Source organism: Metopolophium dirhodum, chromosome 6, assembly GCF_019925205.1.
Source record: "Metopolophium dirhodum isolate CAU chromosome 6, ASM1992520v1, whole genome shotgun sequence".
Lineage (NCBI taxonomy): Eukaryota > Metazoa > Arthropoda > Insecta > Hemiptera > Aphididae > Metopolophium > Metopolophium dirhodum.
Window position 1 is genome coordinate 30,474,119 of NC_083565.1, and position 16,302 is coordinate 30,490,420.

The following is a 16,302-nucleotide window of genomic DNA, read 5'->3' on the forward strand; positions in this document are numbered from 1 at the left end:
AATTTATTTTGGTTAGCAAGGCTAGAAAATAATAGTTAAGTTCTTAATAGTTTAGTTTAACCTTAAATTATAAATATAAATGGTACATGTAAACCTTGATGCATGTAAACTATAGGTAATCAAAACAATTTTTAAAATGACCAGTGCTATTTTTGAGGATTGTAATTTTCCGCACAAGTGAAGTAAAACATAAACACATAATTTTTACCAGTTTTTTTTTATTTTGATTTAAATTAGTGGCGGATTTGAGTGTTAAATCTTAATTGGAAATTAATTGAGACTTGGCCCCTTCAACAATTTCCGACTAATCGGCTGTTGGATCCGCCACTAGTTTAAATATGTTACCTTTATGGCGCTATTGCTATATAAACAATATAATTATAATAGTGAAAATAAACTAATATTACCTACCTATACCTTCACGTGTAGGCTCAAACTTAATATGATCCTTATGATGCTATCAATGTGTTAATTATAGTATATACCTATAAATAAATTATACTATTGAAAAGATATAGTACATAAACATATTATATCATATTAATCAATACAAAATATGATATTCAATTTATACATTATTAATTATGCTTACAATAAAATAGTACTTTTTATGTGTATAAAATTATTAAATTAAATATTTAAAATTAATAATAAATAATTTAAATTTTAACTTTGATCGCGTATTTGATAAATGATAAAAAGAAAATTACCTAACTATTAACTACCTTATATATAATATTGTGTGTTGCGAGCGTTTATTTGAAAAAAGTAATTTACAATATTATACAATATATTATTATCATTATATACTTTAAGTGCAGTATACAAATATATGTTTTGATCATTGCGGTGACTTAAGACTTTGGGAATCGGAATTCATTATCTTGCAAAGTTGCAAACTTATTAATATTTAACACTAAATAGGTATGAATGGTATTCTATTTGTAGTGTACTTCATTTCTGAACGAGTATTCAAATTTAAAACTATTATCATCATAACTCATAAGTCATAAGCATACACAATGCGCACAGAAGCAGCAACATAATTATAATTAACATTATATTGCTCATAAGTAATCCAGTAAATTTTTGTTGAAAGACTTACATAACATATTTATGTATAATGTATAATTAACATTTAATGTGGGAAGTATTAAATTTAAAAAAAAATTAATTAAAATAAACGATAAAAACATTCCTAATTTGATTTGTATAGGTACAAAACTTAAGATATTTTAATTAATTAAACTACAATTTTCCGGGACACCGGTTTGGTTACAAATTGTTACATAATAAATAATATAATACCAAACAGTTTTCTAGTCAACATTTTAACCTTGGGGTGCCTGGATAGCACACTAGCACTGCACCTGTATAAGTTTATGTTTAAGACGTAAATTACGTATAAAATATGTTAATAACTAATCCACTCTTAATGGGATGTCTGCGCACTATTTGTTTTCTCTCTTTGACCCACGCGCAACATAGGCATAACGCATTTGCGCAGAATCGTTTTTTCTATGTTTCAAGTAATCTTAAAGTAAAATCACCCATCACAAAAAAGATAGAGAATAATATTTTTGAGGGAATGTCATATGGATTTTAGATTTTATTGTTATTTGACTTTGTATTTGAGTTTCAAAATAAACAAAAAAATGTTGTAAATTTAAATGATGTTTAAATTGTTTTGAAACAATATTTAGAGAAATCGATATGACATTCCCTCAAAAATATTATTTTCTATCTTTTTTGTAATGGGTAATTTTACTCTAAGATTACTTAAAAACATAGAAAAAATGATTCTACGCAAATGAGTTTTGTCTATGTTGCGCGTGGGCCAGAGAGAGAAAACCAATAGCGCGCTGACATCCTCTTAAGAACTTTTTTGTAAAACATTTCAGTAAGTCAAAAAGCTTAAAAATGTAATACGTACGTTTTTATAATAGCTAAAATATTAACGGTACGTAGGCATCATGGTTATTTTCTATAAGCAATTAAAGTTCAAATTTCATCAAAACTTATAAAATATTAAATGCGTATAGCTAAGGCTAGACAATTTAATACAAGGTCTTTCATACAAATAGTTCATACTTTTACCGAAAAATTACAGATAATTTATGAAAATTGGTACGCTAATACAATGTTTTTCAAAAATAAATTCATATTGGTAAGATATATATGAAGTATACGTCTTGCTTACTATAGTTGACAGTTGAAACTTGATAAATATTTTTTTTTTCAAGTAATAATAATACGTCAATGGGGGGAGGGGGGCTTCAGCCCCCCCACTTGCGGACGCCACTGACGCACACTGAATGGAATAACATTTGATTTTTTTTTATATAATTATTAATTATTTCGATATCGTAATAATTAGTATTTTTTAGCACACCTAAATATTTCGATATAATTCAAGTAATACGGTTTATTGAAGTGGCTTACATCAAAACTACCTAGTACAAACATTGTAGAGAAGAATTTTTTTTAACAATTGTAAGAAGCCCGATTTTTGATATTTTTTTTAATTAGTTGAATAATTAATCGATATAAAGTTAAAAACCGTGTTAATTTACCATGTGATATTGGACGATTGGAATACGATATTAAAAATCGGATTCCTTACGATTGTTAAAAAAGTTCTCCTCTACATTTTTTATAATAGGTAGTTTTGTTGTAAACCGCTTCAATAAGCCGTCTTACATGAAGATCAAAAGTATAGTTTTTATTTGTATAAAATTCGGATACGAATAGGGCACCCTTTTGAACAAAATATAGCATAAAAATACGGTTTCGTAATTCCAGTAATACGGCTTATTGAAGCGGTTTACAGCAAAACTACCTATTATAAAAATTGTAGAGAAGAATTTTTTTAACAACCGTAAGATGCCCGATTTTCGATATTTTTTATTAATTGGTTAAATAATTAATCGATAAAAGGTTAAAAACCGTGTTAATTTACCATGTGATATTGGACGATTGGAATATGATATCAAAAATCGGATTCCTTACGATTGTTAAAAAAGTTCTCTTCTACAATTTTTGTAATAGGTATTTTTATTGTAAACCACTTCAATAAGCCGTATTACTTGAAGAACAAAAGTATAGTTTTTATATGTTTAAAATTTGGATACGAATACAAAAATTAAATAATATTTGTCACAAAATATAATATAATAATCATTAATCATTATCTTATCTGAGTGCTTATAAACTATGTACGGGCGCACGGCTGCGATATAAAACCGGTTTTGACCAATGGTGCGGTACTGCCGTTATCGCGCGCGGGGTGGTGGTATGAACACCTAGTAGTATTGAGTGCTGCCGCTGCCTATAACGAGTCCGATTTTTGATATTATGTTCCAATCGTCCAATATCGTATGGTAAATTAACACGTTTTTAAACTTTTTATCAATTTATTATTTAACTAATCAATAAAAATATCGAAAATCGGGCTTCTTACGATTCTAGAAAAATTCTCCTCTACAATTTTTGTAATAGGTATTTATCCTGTAAAACGCTTTAATAAGCCGTATTCCAAGAATTACGAAACCATGTTTTTATGCCATATTTTGTCTACTATAGTGCGCCCTCTTAAGCATAGACCGTAATTTAAAGTACAAAGTACAAATGTATTATTATTTATAATATTTTATCGTACCATAAATGGCGAATAATATACGTAGAATACATAGTATTTTTATCGTATTTTACGTCTGGTACGGTTTTAAAAATATTGTACTCATTAACGTGCATGTGCGCAGTACGCGGTGTACCGCCAGCAGCGCCCTCTCGTCCTATCATACGAACTTCTACTATTGCCTGTCTATAAGACTATAGTCCGCTTCACGAAAACTGTCGGGTGACCGCAACGGTCCAAGCGGATTATTTGTTGTAGTGGTTATTAAACAATTTGCCGCGCTTTTCGAATACGGACGCCGTATAAGCATGCCTATAAACAATAAGTATTCGTCTTTTTTTCCCGCTTTTTTTATGCATAAAACGTAAAATCGATTTTGTTTGATAAAGGATGTATTATTTATAATACATACTAATTTTTAAAATAAAAATGATATTAAATTTTTAAATATCTAATTATTATTATTTATTATAGTATTCGACAAATATTTATAATAATAAAAGTAAAAATACAAATTATAATTGTACATAATACTTGAATACCGACTTACAATACAATATAACAACAAAATACAAAAATCAAAACTTAAAAAACAAAAAACTTAACCTAATAATATAAGTAAAAATATATAATTTTTTAATTAACATTTTATATTACAATTAATTTCAATAATCATCGTTAAGGCTGCAAATACAACAGCAATATAAAACACCCCTCTATTTACTGTATACGTTTTCAAAAACGGATAAACGTGGAATGTAGTCCGCAGGAGAGCCAAACATTTGAAATTTAACAATAGCGCTAATAGTTACGCGCCGCTGACCCGGACCGCAACAGGTGGTCGCATAGAATGAGAACCATTGTCTACAGGCTGGGTGAGGTCCGGGGTACGACGGCGGTGACCTGCCAGTTTTCGTGAAGCAGACTATAACGACACCGAGCGAGAACGCTTCTCGTTTGCGCATCGAAATGACGGAGCTCCACGGTTTCCTACCCAAATTTCTTCCACTCTACCATCTAGTCGCCGCCGTAAATTCCCCCACTCGCTACGCACAACCGGTGGCTGAGATCGGACGAATTTTGGTCGCCACCCAGAAACGTCATCTCGTTGGCGTTAGTAACTTAGTATAGTACAAGGTCTGTAGTTGTCCGTTACTCCGATTTTTGATCTGCGGAACATTTATCACGAACGAACGCGGTCGGCGCCGATCAATAGGGCAGCGTCTCGATATCCGCTCTTTCGATCGTCTTGGACAACGACCATTGTTACATTTGCGCACTTGCGTGACCCGTCTGATTGAGCGAATATCAAAATCCGGTACGATGACGACCAACTATCTGAAACAAAAACGTGACCACGACGACGAAATCGTCGTCGTCCCGGCCTACTTGTCCACCAACTCCGCGAATACGAACACTACCACAATCCTGGACTTGCCGACCGAATTGATTGAGTATATTTGCTGCTATGACTCGTTGACATTGATTGACGTCTTGAACCTTGCTGTTTCGCATTCCAGACTCAAAAAATGCTTATTCCACGAGCAAAACGCTCGCCTCTGGAAATCCAAATTCATACAAAAGTACCTATACTTGTGTTTTGTACTTTTTTTTACTTGCTTATAACGGATATTGTATTTGTGTTAGATACGGTATGTTGGACAATGAGGAATATGAAGTTTTTATCGACGAACAAAATACTTGGAAAGACGAGATCATGTTGCGTATAAGTTTGGATAAAGCTGTACCTTCTGAAATTATACAAATGCCACAGAAGTTCATGAAGTTTGGAAGTATACCATATCATTTATATCCGTTTAGTCAATATTTACACTCAAAAAATGAAGGCCATAGATATTATATTCTATCAGCAATTGCAGCTTATTGTAAAAAACTACCGCGGTACGAATGGTATTTTTGTGGTTTAGAGTAAAGTAGAATAATATTTGACTTACCAATATTTATTTTTATCATTCAACAGTAATGAAAATTATCATGTATTGTACATGGCACATCAATTTCTTATGTATTCGTGCCAAGTGTATTTTGGTTACAAGTTACGTAATTTCATAAGTTTACCAATGGTAGAACAAACTGTTGAACGAGGATTTCACTTACTTGAACGTTGGTGGTGTCCTACGGTTATCATACCTTATCGCGATATAAGTAAGTCTACACTAAAAAAAGTTAGGTAATTTTGATACATTTGTAATGAATGGTGATAATTTTGTTACTAATGTTTTTCACAGATGAAAGTTTAAATAATATAGCTATTGATGTGTGTAATCGCATTTATTTAGCAAACCCAGTCCATCCTCTGTTTGAACATAACAACTGTTTGAAACAAATTGTTGAACGAGGGAAATTCAATCTTTCTAATGATTTATTTGATGAAACCAGCACAATGTTTATACTTGACCACATAAGACAAATCATATTTTCAAATGATCAACTGGTGTGTGATTGTACCGATGACTTAAATTGCTATTTGTTGTATCATGTATGTTTTCATCACAATGATTTTATTATTCATAGTCGATTATGATACAATTAATTTACCTAGGTTATTGAACGGAGAAAAGGTTCTGTAATTTTGCTGTGTGTAATATTTGAATCGGTTGCTAGACGATTAGGAGTAAAAGTTGGTATAACTGCAATGTCTGTTCACGATAATTATGACAATTTTGTATCTTGGTCATCTTCATGGCCAGGAAGCAAACATAACAAGCCTACATACTACTTGGTAGACATTGCTGATCGTGGTGCCATATGGATGGCTACAGTTATTGAAAACACAACAGTATCGCCAATCCGCAGGTCGACTGGAATTTATGTACTTGACGTAAGTACTTATAATTTATAAAAATATATTATAGCTCGTATAAATTGAATGCTAATAGGTACTTGTACTTAACTCTTAGGTCATGATAACAAAAATTCTATTTTTTCATTTAGTTAAATTAAATTTTTTTTTTTATTATTGGACAAAAATTTATACATTTACAATCTGTATTTACATGTTATACAATAATTAAATTTGATGATATTTGATTGACGGGAGGGGGAAGTCATCCAGTGATGGAAACCGGTGGAAAGCTATCAACAGACACCTATAATAGTTTCCTATAAAGGTTTTTTTAATAATTAAGAAATTATAATTAAGTACCATAAAATATGGTGAATAGAAACAAATGCAAATGTAAATGTTGTTACTTTGATGTCCATCCTATGTGTTATCAATATATTTTCTACATATTATGAATTGTCAACATTTTGGTTTCAACAAATGGTTTTTATCAACATTTTTATTCAAATACTATAGAAAAATATAAAATATGTGGTCTTACAGAAACACAACTATATAAAATTATGAATTAAGAAAAATTAGATTTCAGAACATTATTCAGGAAAATTTATTTGTAGAGACAATACTGGAATATAAATAGCTAATAGGGTATAGGCGATAGGCGATAGGCGATTATATTAATCCACCATATTATATCTAAATAAACTTGGTATAACTTTGATACTTTAGAGTTAAATCATTACGTACAAAAAGCACTGGATCTACCGCAGGTAGATTGCCTACCTGATAATATACTGCTGTGAAACAGAATTTTTATTCCAGGCAACAGAAAAGTTAGGATAAATTTTGAACACCATACACCGACTATTAAATACGAATTGAACAAAGTTTGAGTCATATAGAGTTGGTATATTTAACGGGCAATGAAGTGCACAGAATCAGCTAGTATATTATATAAAATTTGACTCGACTTACCTTTAAAAATTCAAGATTACTGATTAGGATTGCAAACATTCAACGCGCTTATTTCCAGTAGTCACTGCAAAACACAAATTAACTAATATTACAATATCAGAGACGACAGACTCGTGAGTTGTGGATTGAAACAGTATAACATTTTTAAATAATATAACTAGGGATGAGAAGTTATAGGAGCTAAAATAGACAAAATATGCATGCAAATATACAAGGAAAAATTATGATATATGCATAAAAAATTTAAATATATTATAATATGCAATTTTTTCCATAAATAAAAACATGTTTAAAATAAATTAATATAAATAATATTCCATTAAATTTGTTTCTATTAAAATATAAATAATTTTTAACTGAGTGATAAAATAATTAATATAAGTAAGTGTATTGAATATTGATTATATATTGATAGTCAGGTGATTTGATCTAAAAAAATAAAAATGCAATTTTATAAATTATAAGTTTTGTAATATACTAATATATTTGTTAATAATTTTTCAAACCTGTAAATTTGTTGCATTGAACCACCAAAGTTTTTTTAATATTTTCGACATCCAATCTCCGACGATTATCCGAAAGAATATTTTTGTATCGTGAAAAACTTCTTTCCACATCAGCTGATGTTATGGGGGCATACTTGAAGTAAATAAGATCATTTCCGGTTAAGTCTTCTGGCAATTCGTCCATAGAGGTGATTTCTCCATTTAAAATTTTTGAAATATTTCGTAAAATACTGAATCCATTATTTTTTTCCAAAACATTATTTAGTTTTCGGTTTATTGCGTCGCCTACTTCACCAACTACGTCATTTAATTTATTTTGCACCGATTTAACGACAGATATTGAATCAATCAATGAAATATCCTGTCGTTCAAGTTGCGTGATTGTTGATGTTAAAAAACCATAATTTGAATGAATAAAAACCAAGTTAGCTTCTATAGAATTTTCACTTAAAATTTGTTTAGCTTCTTTAATAGAAACAGCATCATTTGAATCTAATTTTTGCAATACACCATGTATTTCTTTAAAATGTTGTCAGTAGTATGAAGCAGCATTGATCAATGTTCCATGTTATATTATATAACAATAATAGTATACTGAATTATATCGTAGTATAAACGAAATATATAAACACAACAAGTGGTACAAAGCTACAAGGTTGACGACTGTGTCATTGATTATCATTTATATTTATATAAATACTGATTCTTAGAACAACAAAATATAATTTTAGGTATTATCGTATCATTAATGTTATTCTGAATTAACCGGCAATACCCGAAAAAATAATTGTGATCGTTCAACTCCTTTCGCGTGTAACACACTGTGGAAGCAAGTCTTTTTAAGTGTAATTAATAATATTACGTTTTAATGTATAACCATCCGACCGGTGTTGTCCGTGAGATTCGCAGCAGTATATTATCAGGTAGTCAATCTACCTGCGGTAGATTGCAGACACCGTGTGGTTTGTACGTAAGTGTATATCATAATATTTTTCAGACATTTTTTAAAATGTATTTACCTTAACCTTGAATTTTATTTTGTTTTAAACCAAAATATACGCATGGCTTAAAATTAAATCATCCAATTGAGTGAGTTGAATTTTTTTAGTAGTTTATATAAAATAAACTGTTTCTGACTGTCCACCTAACTTATACCAACTGAACTACCAAAAACTACTGATTATAAAAACAATATAATATTTAAAAAAAAACTTATAATATATTACACAAAGATAAATCACATTTACTGTTAGGTAATATATTTATATTTTTTTTAGTTATTTTGGACATTTAGTCAATGCGTGGAAACGATCTTTTGGCCAAGGGTAAAATCACGTAAATATATTTTGGATTTCCAAAAACTTTTAAAACCTGATGATTCTCAGCTTCAGTGTCGAAGTCAAAAAACACTTAAGGCATATGACTATTGTCAATGTCCCTTAATCAGAAATCCAGCTAATCCAGATGTGAGTATTTTATTATTCTGCAATACCTTACATTTTACATAAGTATCAGATATATTATATACAATTTTTACTTCTCAATATCATTATTATTATTTATTAACTGTTTTCAGGCTCCAAACCATGAATATGAGATGAACAATATTTTCATACAAGTAAGTGATTAAACTTATTGTATTTGATAACTGCAATATTTAACATAAATCTTCTTTTAATGATCAGTGGCAAGACGTTTTCCCCATGGAACCAAGAACACGTGGTGAGAGTTATGATCCTAAATTTTCAATTGGGATGATAATTGAATATCCTAACGACCATTCAAGCAGATACACTACACGTGGTATTGTTGTGGGCTGGAAAAGAGTGTCGTCCGAAAACTACCCAACAACTGTTTACTTTGTACTTGGCAAACATTATAAAAAAAACATTCAAATTTTTGAAAACGTCATATTCGAAAAATTTGCGGAAGACAGACCTGGTATGTCGGAATTGATTTTGACTATTAGCTGAAAATGATTTTTTTTCATAGAAATTATATTCTTGCATTTAAATGCCTTTTCTTATGGTTATTCTATTTTAATCAATCGCTTTTGCATGACAATATTTTCCAAAAAGTTTAATTAACAAAAAGATATGATTTAAGACAAGAAATATACCGTGTTCTTCAACCAAAAATACATGTATGGCTTTTTTTAAATAAATTAAAACCAAACGTAAATGAATAATTTAATTATTTCAAAATTAAGCATAAATCATAATGATTTTATTTATTTTGTCAATTAGATTAATCAGATTATGACCTATAAGGACCAAAAAAAAAAAAAGAGGGACCCAAAGGCCAATATTTAGTTGTAGACCCCTATCGATAATAAATAAAATTTATATTTTTAAAATTTTAAATAATACCTATAATATTTATATTACTTAAGTATAATTACACAACACACATAACTAACACTATAAAATATATATTTCATCTATCAATATATATATCAGTAGTGGTCAAACTTTTTTTTTTTATTAAAATCTGAGCATCTTATATTTTTCCTTTGAGGATCGACTAACAAAAAACATTTTTTTTTGTATTTTAAGTCTTAATCACTCATGTCAATATTAATAATAAGCGTACCCGTACAAAAAATAAAATAAAATAAAAGTGTTATGTTTTCTAAAAAAAAGTTGTTTCACATTACATATTCAAATAATTTCAAAATAAGTTTCTTAGGTTTTCTAAATAGCCATTTTCATCATCTTCATATTTCTAAAATAGAATAAATAAAATTGAGTGAAAATAGACCAAGTTAAAGCAAATTAAGTTGTTGTCTTCGTTAGAATAATACCTAGTTATTTTGGAAAATACGAATCACATAAACGATTGTAAGTATCTAATAATCAGTGGAACTTTGCAATATTATAACTAGTGGATAATGCAATTTCACCTGTTTTTCAAAAATTGAGACTTTAATCTGTTCATATAACATGTAAGATGATTTTTTGATACTCATTTTGTAAGTAACATTTTACTATGTCAATTTAATCATGTACTGAGAATGTATAAATAATTTTTCTAATGTAACACAAAATACCTACTAAATAGGTATAAAGTAGATTGTCATAGAAAAATCCGATATATTGATTAAATCATGTCATTCGTATTTCACTAATATAACTATTATTTGTACAAAATCAACAAGTTAATTTTCCTTGAATTTGTTCGATTCTCTTTCAAAATTAATATTTTTTTTTTAAATAAACCGTTTTAAAAATATGATCAAGAAAATAGTTACTTCATTAGATATAGATCAATGTTAAAAAATTAATTTCATAAAAATAAAATTTTGAATTTTTGAAACAACAATTTTTTTTTTTTGCCATTCCATTAGAATTCCCATAGGTACTTATTGCAGAACAAAAAAACCAGATTCAAATAATATAGTGATTTGCACAGAGATACAAGGGTGATATGGACTTTTGGGACATAGTATATAATAATATGTATATTATATACAAATGATTTTGGGTTTATTATTAGGTGCCTACTTGGTATTCTTGTTAATCATAAAAGCTATTGATGCCATATTCACAAATTAGATTTCATTGGGGCCCCCATTAGTTTTTATGATGTGATTAAGAGGTTTATTAGCTAGATAATAAATTGGTAGGACAGAAAGGAATGTGTAAGAGGCTGTTAAAACTAATAGTGCTCAAAGATACTTTAAACTTGAGGAAGAAGAGAATAAAAAAAAAGGATATATTACGAGAGTAACAATATCCCTTATATTAATATTGTTGTGAACTGGTGCCTAATACTAGGTTGGATTTCAAATGTCTCCCATAAACATTATAAGGTCTATCATTTAACCTTACCTAGTTAATAACTTCTAATGAAAATGAATAATTTCACTATTCATAAAGAAACTTTTGATTAATTGTAAATTATTATTGCCATGTGTGATGCAATTGTCTAATAAACATAAAGTATAGTATTAGTGTATTACTAATACAATCTAAAAAAAAAGTGTTTAAATAATTTAAACATTTAATTATCTGTGACTTTTGATATTTAATGCGATACAATACATTTTTTGTATTATTTGATTTATCAACTTGCTTTAAATAGTATTGCTATGAACCAAACGAAATTCTTATAATTATTTTACAATCTTTATAATATAAAGCATATTATGCTTTTATTTAACAAATAATTATATTTTTTGTATTAAATTGATGCTATGTTACTTATAAGTGTAAACAATAAGTCATATTTGTATTACGTATGGTTTCTGAAACATCAAAAAAATTTTGTTACAGGAGAATTGCAGCGACAACTAAATCCAGACAATTACCTTGCCATGAACATTGGCAAGTTTTTCACACATTTCAGTCATGAGTTGTGCGCTTTTGTGCCGATTAATAGTTTGGCACAATTTTATCCCGATGATCTATCTTACACTTATGCTCAGTTATAATTAATAATATGTAATACATAATAATATATTATAATGGTATGTAAATAATTCTATGTTTTTTTAAACAATAAAAGCATATTATCTGCATATTAACAAGTTTAAGGAATATTTAAAGATTATTTAAGGGTTTTTTTAGAGCATAGATATTAGCATCATATTTTAAGTTTTTAAGAACCTAAAAATCTGCGCTTTAGCGATAAACAAAGCGTTACCAATGCAAAATCGGTTAGAAAATAAATATAAAAGAAACTTGGGTGGCGGGGGAGGAGAAGTTTGCCACCCCACAAAAAAAAACATGTAAAGCTTTCTGAAAATATCTGCATGCTTCCGGTCAATTAAAGTGATTAAGCTACATTTAAATAATATATAACGCTTTTATTTTTTATTATATACTTGTAATTTACATTTATCCATCACACTGATATGATTTATATTATATATATTTATCTATAATAATTATAATCCTCATTAGATAAACTAAAAACATCGTTTTATTTGAAAAAAACATAATTTTTCTATATTTTATTATAAATTATGTATTAATAAAGATTTGTCAACAGAGTACATACTTCTTTTTATTATTAATACGTTTGGACATGTTATTAACATATTTTGTTTTACATTAAATTTCACAATATTGGTCGATCAATAAAACTGCATTTTATATAAATTAATTTTGGATAGAAACAACTGTAAGTTAACGGGTATGGAACTTGGAAAAAAAGTGTGGATCAGTAAAAAAAATAGGTTAAAAGTCCTACAAGGCGTTGGCGGTGAAAACATATTTCCTTCTTCGAAAGGGATGTGCGTTTAAAAACTACAATGACTTGGGAACTGACAACTGACTATAATAAGTATCACAAAAACACATAAAGAAAAACTAAGGTCTAAGACTAATAATTACAACTGAATGAAGAATACATGCAATAACTAGTTCTCATAACTTATGAATTATGAGATTATACAATAACTTGACCTTCTTCGAGTGCATCACTTTCTGTGGGTATATAGTACCTGAATCGCGGTAAAAAAGTCCGTGGTTAAAAAGTCCGAGGCGAAAAAGTCCGGTACATATAATATTAGGTAAAAGAAAAATACGCGATGTGATGCACAATCAAACTTCCATTTAGTATTAATATAATGATTCATATATAACTGCAGTGTACTGTCTTCTTGAACGCAAGTCAATGTCTATTTATGAAGAAATGTTCAAACTTATTTTAACTAAATGTGCAGAGCACGAATTATTTCCCGATCCAACCTACTTAAATGTTGATTTTGAAAAAGCTCTAATTTCTGCCGCTCAAATAATTTTTGATTCAAATTTGACTATTAGAGGCTGTTTTTATCATTTGTGCCAGTTCTTACAGAAAAGTCCAAGATTTAGGGCTAATCAAAATGTATAAAAATAACGACGAATTTAGTCATTTTTGTGGAATGATGGACGGTCTTGCATTTTTTCCTCTTGAACATGTTTTCAAAGGAATGGCTTACCTTAAAACAATTGTTTCTCCTGAAGGAGAAGATCTTTTAAATTATTTTGACGCAACCTACGTAAATGGACCAGTTAGAAAAGTAGGGGTATGGTACCAAATTCAAATTAAAAAAATAAGTCCACTTTTTCCTCCGAATACTTGGATTGTACATAAAACAACGATTAATGGTGACTACCGAACGAATAATGTATGCGAATCGTGGAATAACAGATTTAGTCATTTAGTTGGCCACAGTCATCCGACTATTTGGACACTAATCCAAAAAATGAGATTAGAAGTAGCGGCAGATAATGCGAAATTAGCTATCGACAGCATGGGAGAGCCGGTAAAAAAGAAACAAAATTCAACACAGTTCCGACTAGTTACTTTATGCCAAAGAATAGATAATTATTTAATTACCATTGAAGAATTTTTAGAAAAAGTTGGCCATAATATCAGAACAAGGCCTAGATAAACATTAGAATTTATTTTAACATATTATATTTTATATGACGTATTATGTATATTTTTTTGAATTAATAATATTTTCGATTTTTGTATATATAGGTAATAAATAATGATATAGTAAGAACATAATTATTGCACTTTTATAATTTATATAATTACAATTTATATTAATACCAACTGGAAGTTTTTTTTACCTAATTATATGATTCGGACTTTTTAGACCTCGGACTTTTTCACCGCGGACTTTTTAGACCTCGGACTTTTTCACCGCGGACTTTTTAGACCTCGGACTTTTTAACCACGGACTTTTTACTCGGACTTTTTTTCCTAGGACTTTTTTACCACGGACTTTTTGGTAGTTTACCATAGTACCTATACAGCCAACTTGATTGCTGAACGTTTGACTTGATTCCACAAGTATTACGTAGGTACAGTGACAGCTCGTACAATTCCATCGGAGTCAGGGTAAACTTTGCGTTAACACGGATAGATATGAACTATGAAGCTACTTAATGGTGTTTTATATATATATATATCTATATAGTATATATATATAATCAAACGTGTCCTGACTGGCTGATCAACGTACATAGAACCTAAACTATAATAGCTAGAATGCTAGCTACTAGATACCTGAAATATTGACAATACTTCTTACCACCGACTACTGTTCCCAATTTTTTTCAAAATTCACATTTTAAAGAGGTTAGGTTAGGGCTAGGATTTTGATATTCACGATGAAAATCCAAAAAAAAATAATTGTTTATAAATGGTTGTTCTTATTTTACAGGTTATAATATAAATAGTGGAAATTGGTAGAAATGTATTCGTAATTTGTATGTATAAATAGTTGCCATTAGTTACTCGGGCAGATGAGGTAAAAGGAAAAAGTATCCATAAAATCTTCGCATTTATGTCCTCGAATGAAGAAATTATAGTTTAAAACAAATACGAGTTTATTTGAAACATTTTTTAGGGGCAATTATAATTCCACGTTTGTATAGATATTATAGTATATAATATGAGCCTTTTAAATAAATTGTGAGATAGGTACGGCGAAACCACTATTCGTTGCACCCGTGCGCACGTCTATATTATTATTATATTATATAGTTTCGGATATTCGGCAAACAATGATATTATTAAAAATTTTAAAACATTATTTAATTAAGTAATTCAAGATTATCGATGACTTAAAATAATTTTAAGAGTTTCAACGATTTTCGAATAGGTATCGAATATTTCAATACCAGTAATACAACTCAATTTAAACCCCAATATGTCATGCACATACACTGATCCAATTCTCTTGAATTTATTTTATCTTATCATAGATAGTAATTTCGTCGGAAAATATTTAAATATTATTATATAGTATAAAATATATTGTTCCTAAATAAGACCTATCTATGTCACGGTCAACACGTGACACGCGTACAACTATAAAGAAGAAACATAATAATATTTAGTTTTATTTAATAATCTCAAATAACATGTAAAATAATATGTAATCAATCGCCACGAAATGAAAAAACTAGATAAAAAAATTGGTGCTGTACGTTCGCTTGTATAGGTACACAATATTAATACACCGCTATTACATTTAGACGGTGGTCGATTAGATATTATATAGATTCGTTAACCTTCTTCTAACTTCTTTATAGTCTACTGTCTACTAAGAATTGCGGAATAAAAATCCACAGGAAAAAAAATCCCAAGACTACAATATTAATCACAACCTCATGCAAATGGTTGAACAATTATTTTTTAAACGTTAATTTTATTAGTATTTAGTATCTATAATTACCACATTATCAATATTTAATTACAAAATAATACGTATATTATATTATAATATTTTACTATTTTGTATCATTCAAAAAAATAATATATATATAAATATATAATATTATAAATAATTTTCTAAAATTTGAAACGACAACCCAGACAGCATTCTGTAATGATAATAATATTATTAAAATTACTTTATACTAATATTATTC

The 16,302-nt window shown here is 28.8% G+C and overlaps 1 protein-coding gene across 2 annotated transcripts in view; it reads left to right on the forward strand.

The window, feature by feature from the left end:
• LOC132947228 (uncharacterized) overlaps positions 1–12,910 on the forward strand; it is a 31,938-nt gene extending 19,028 nt beyond the window's left edge. The window contains exons 8-16 of one of the 2 annotated variants that reach the window (XM_061017469.1): positions 4,400–5,220; positions 5,285–5,548; positions 5,619–5,803; positions 5,887–6,137; positions 6,201–6,479; positions 9,202–9,390; positions 9,501–9,542; positions 9,610–9,865; positions 12,199–12,910. In XM_061017469.1, coding sequence (XP_060873452.1) covers positions 4,961–5,220; positions 5,285–5,548; positions 5,619–5,803; positions 5,887–6,137; positions 6,201–6,479; positions 9,202–9,390; positions 9,501–9,542; positions 9,610–9,865; positions 12,199–12,356 — 1,884 coding nt within the window. In that variant the 5' untranslated portion in view covers positions 4,400–4,960 and the 3' untranslated portion in view covers positions 12,357–12,910. The remainder of the gene's footprint in view (positions 1–4,399; positions 5,221–5,284; positions 5,549–5,618; positions 5,804–5,886; positions 6,138–6,200; positions 6,480–9,201; positions 9,391–9,500; positions 9,543–9,609; positions 9,866–12,198) is intronic. The other variant, XM_061017470.1, reaches the window with a different exon arrangement.
• Positions 12,911–16,302: the final 3,392 nt, after the last annotated feature.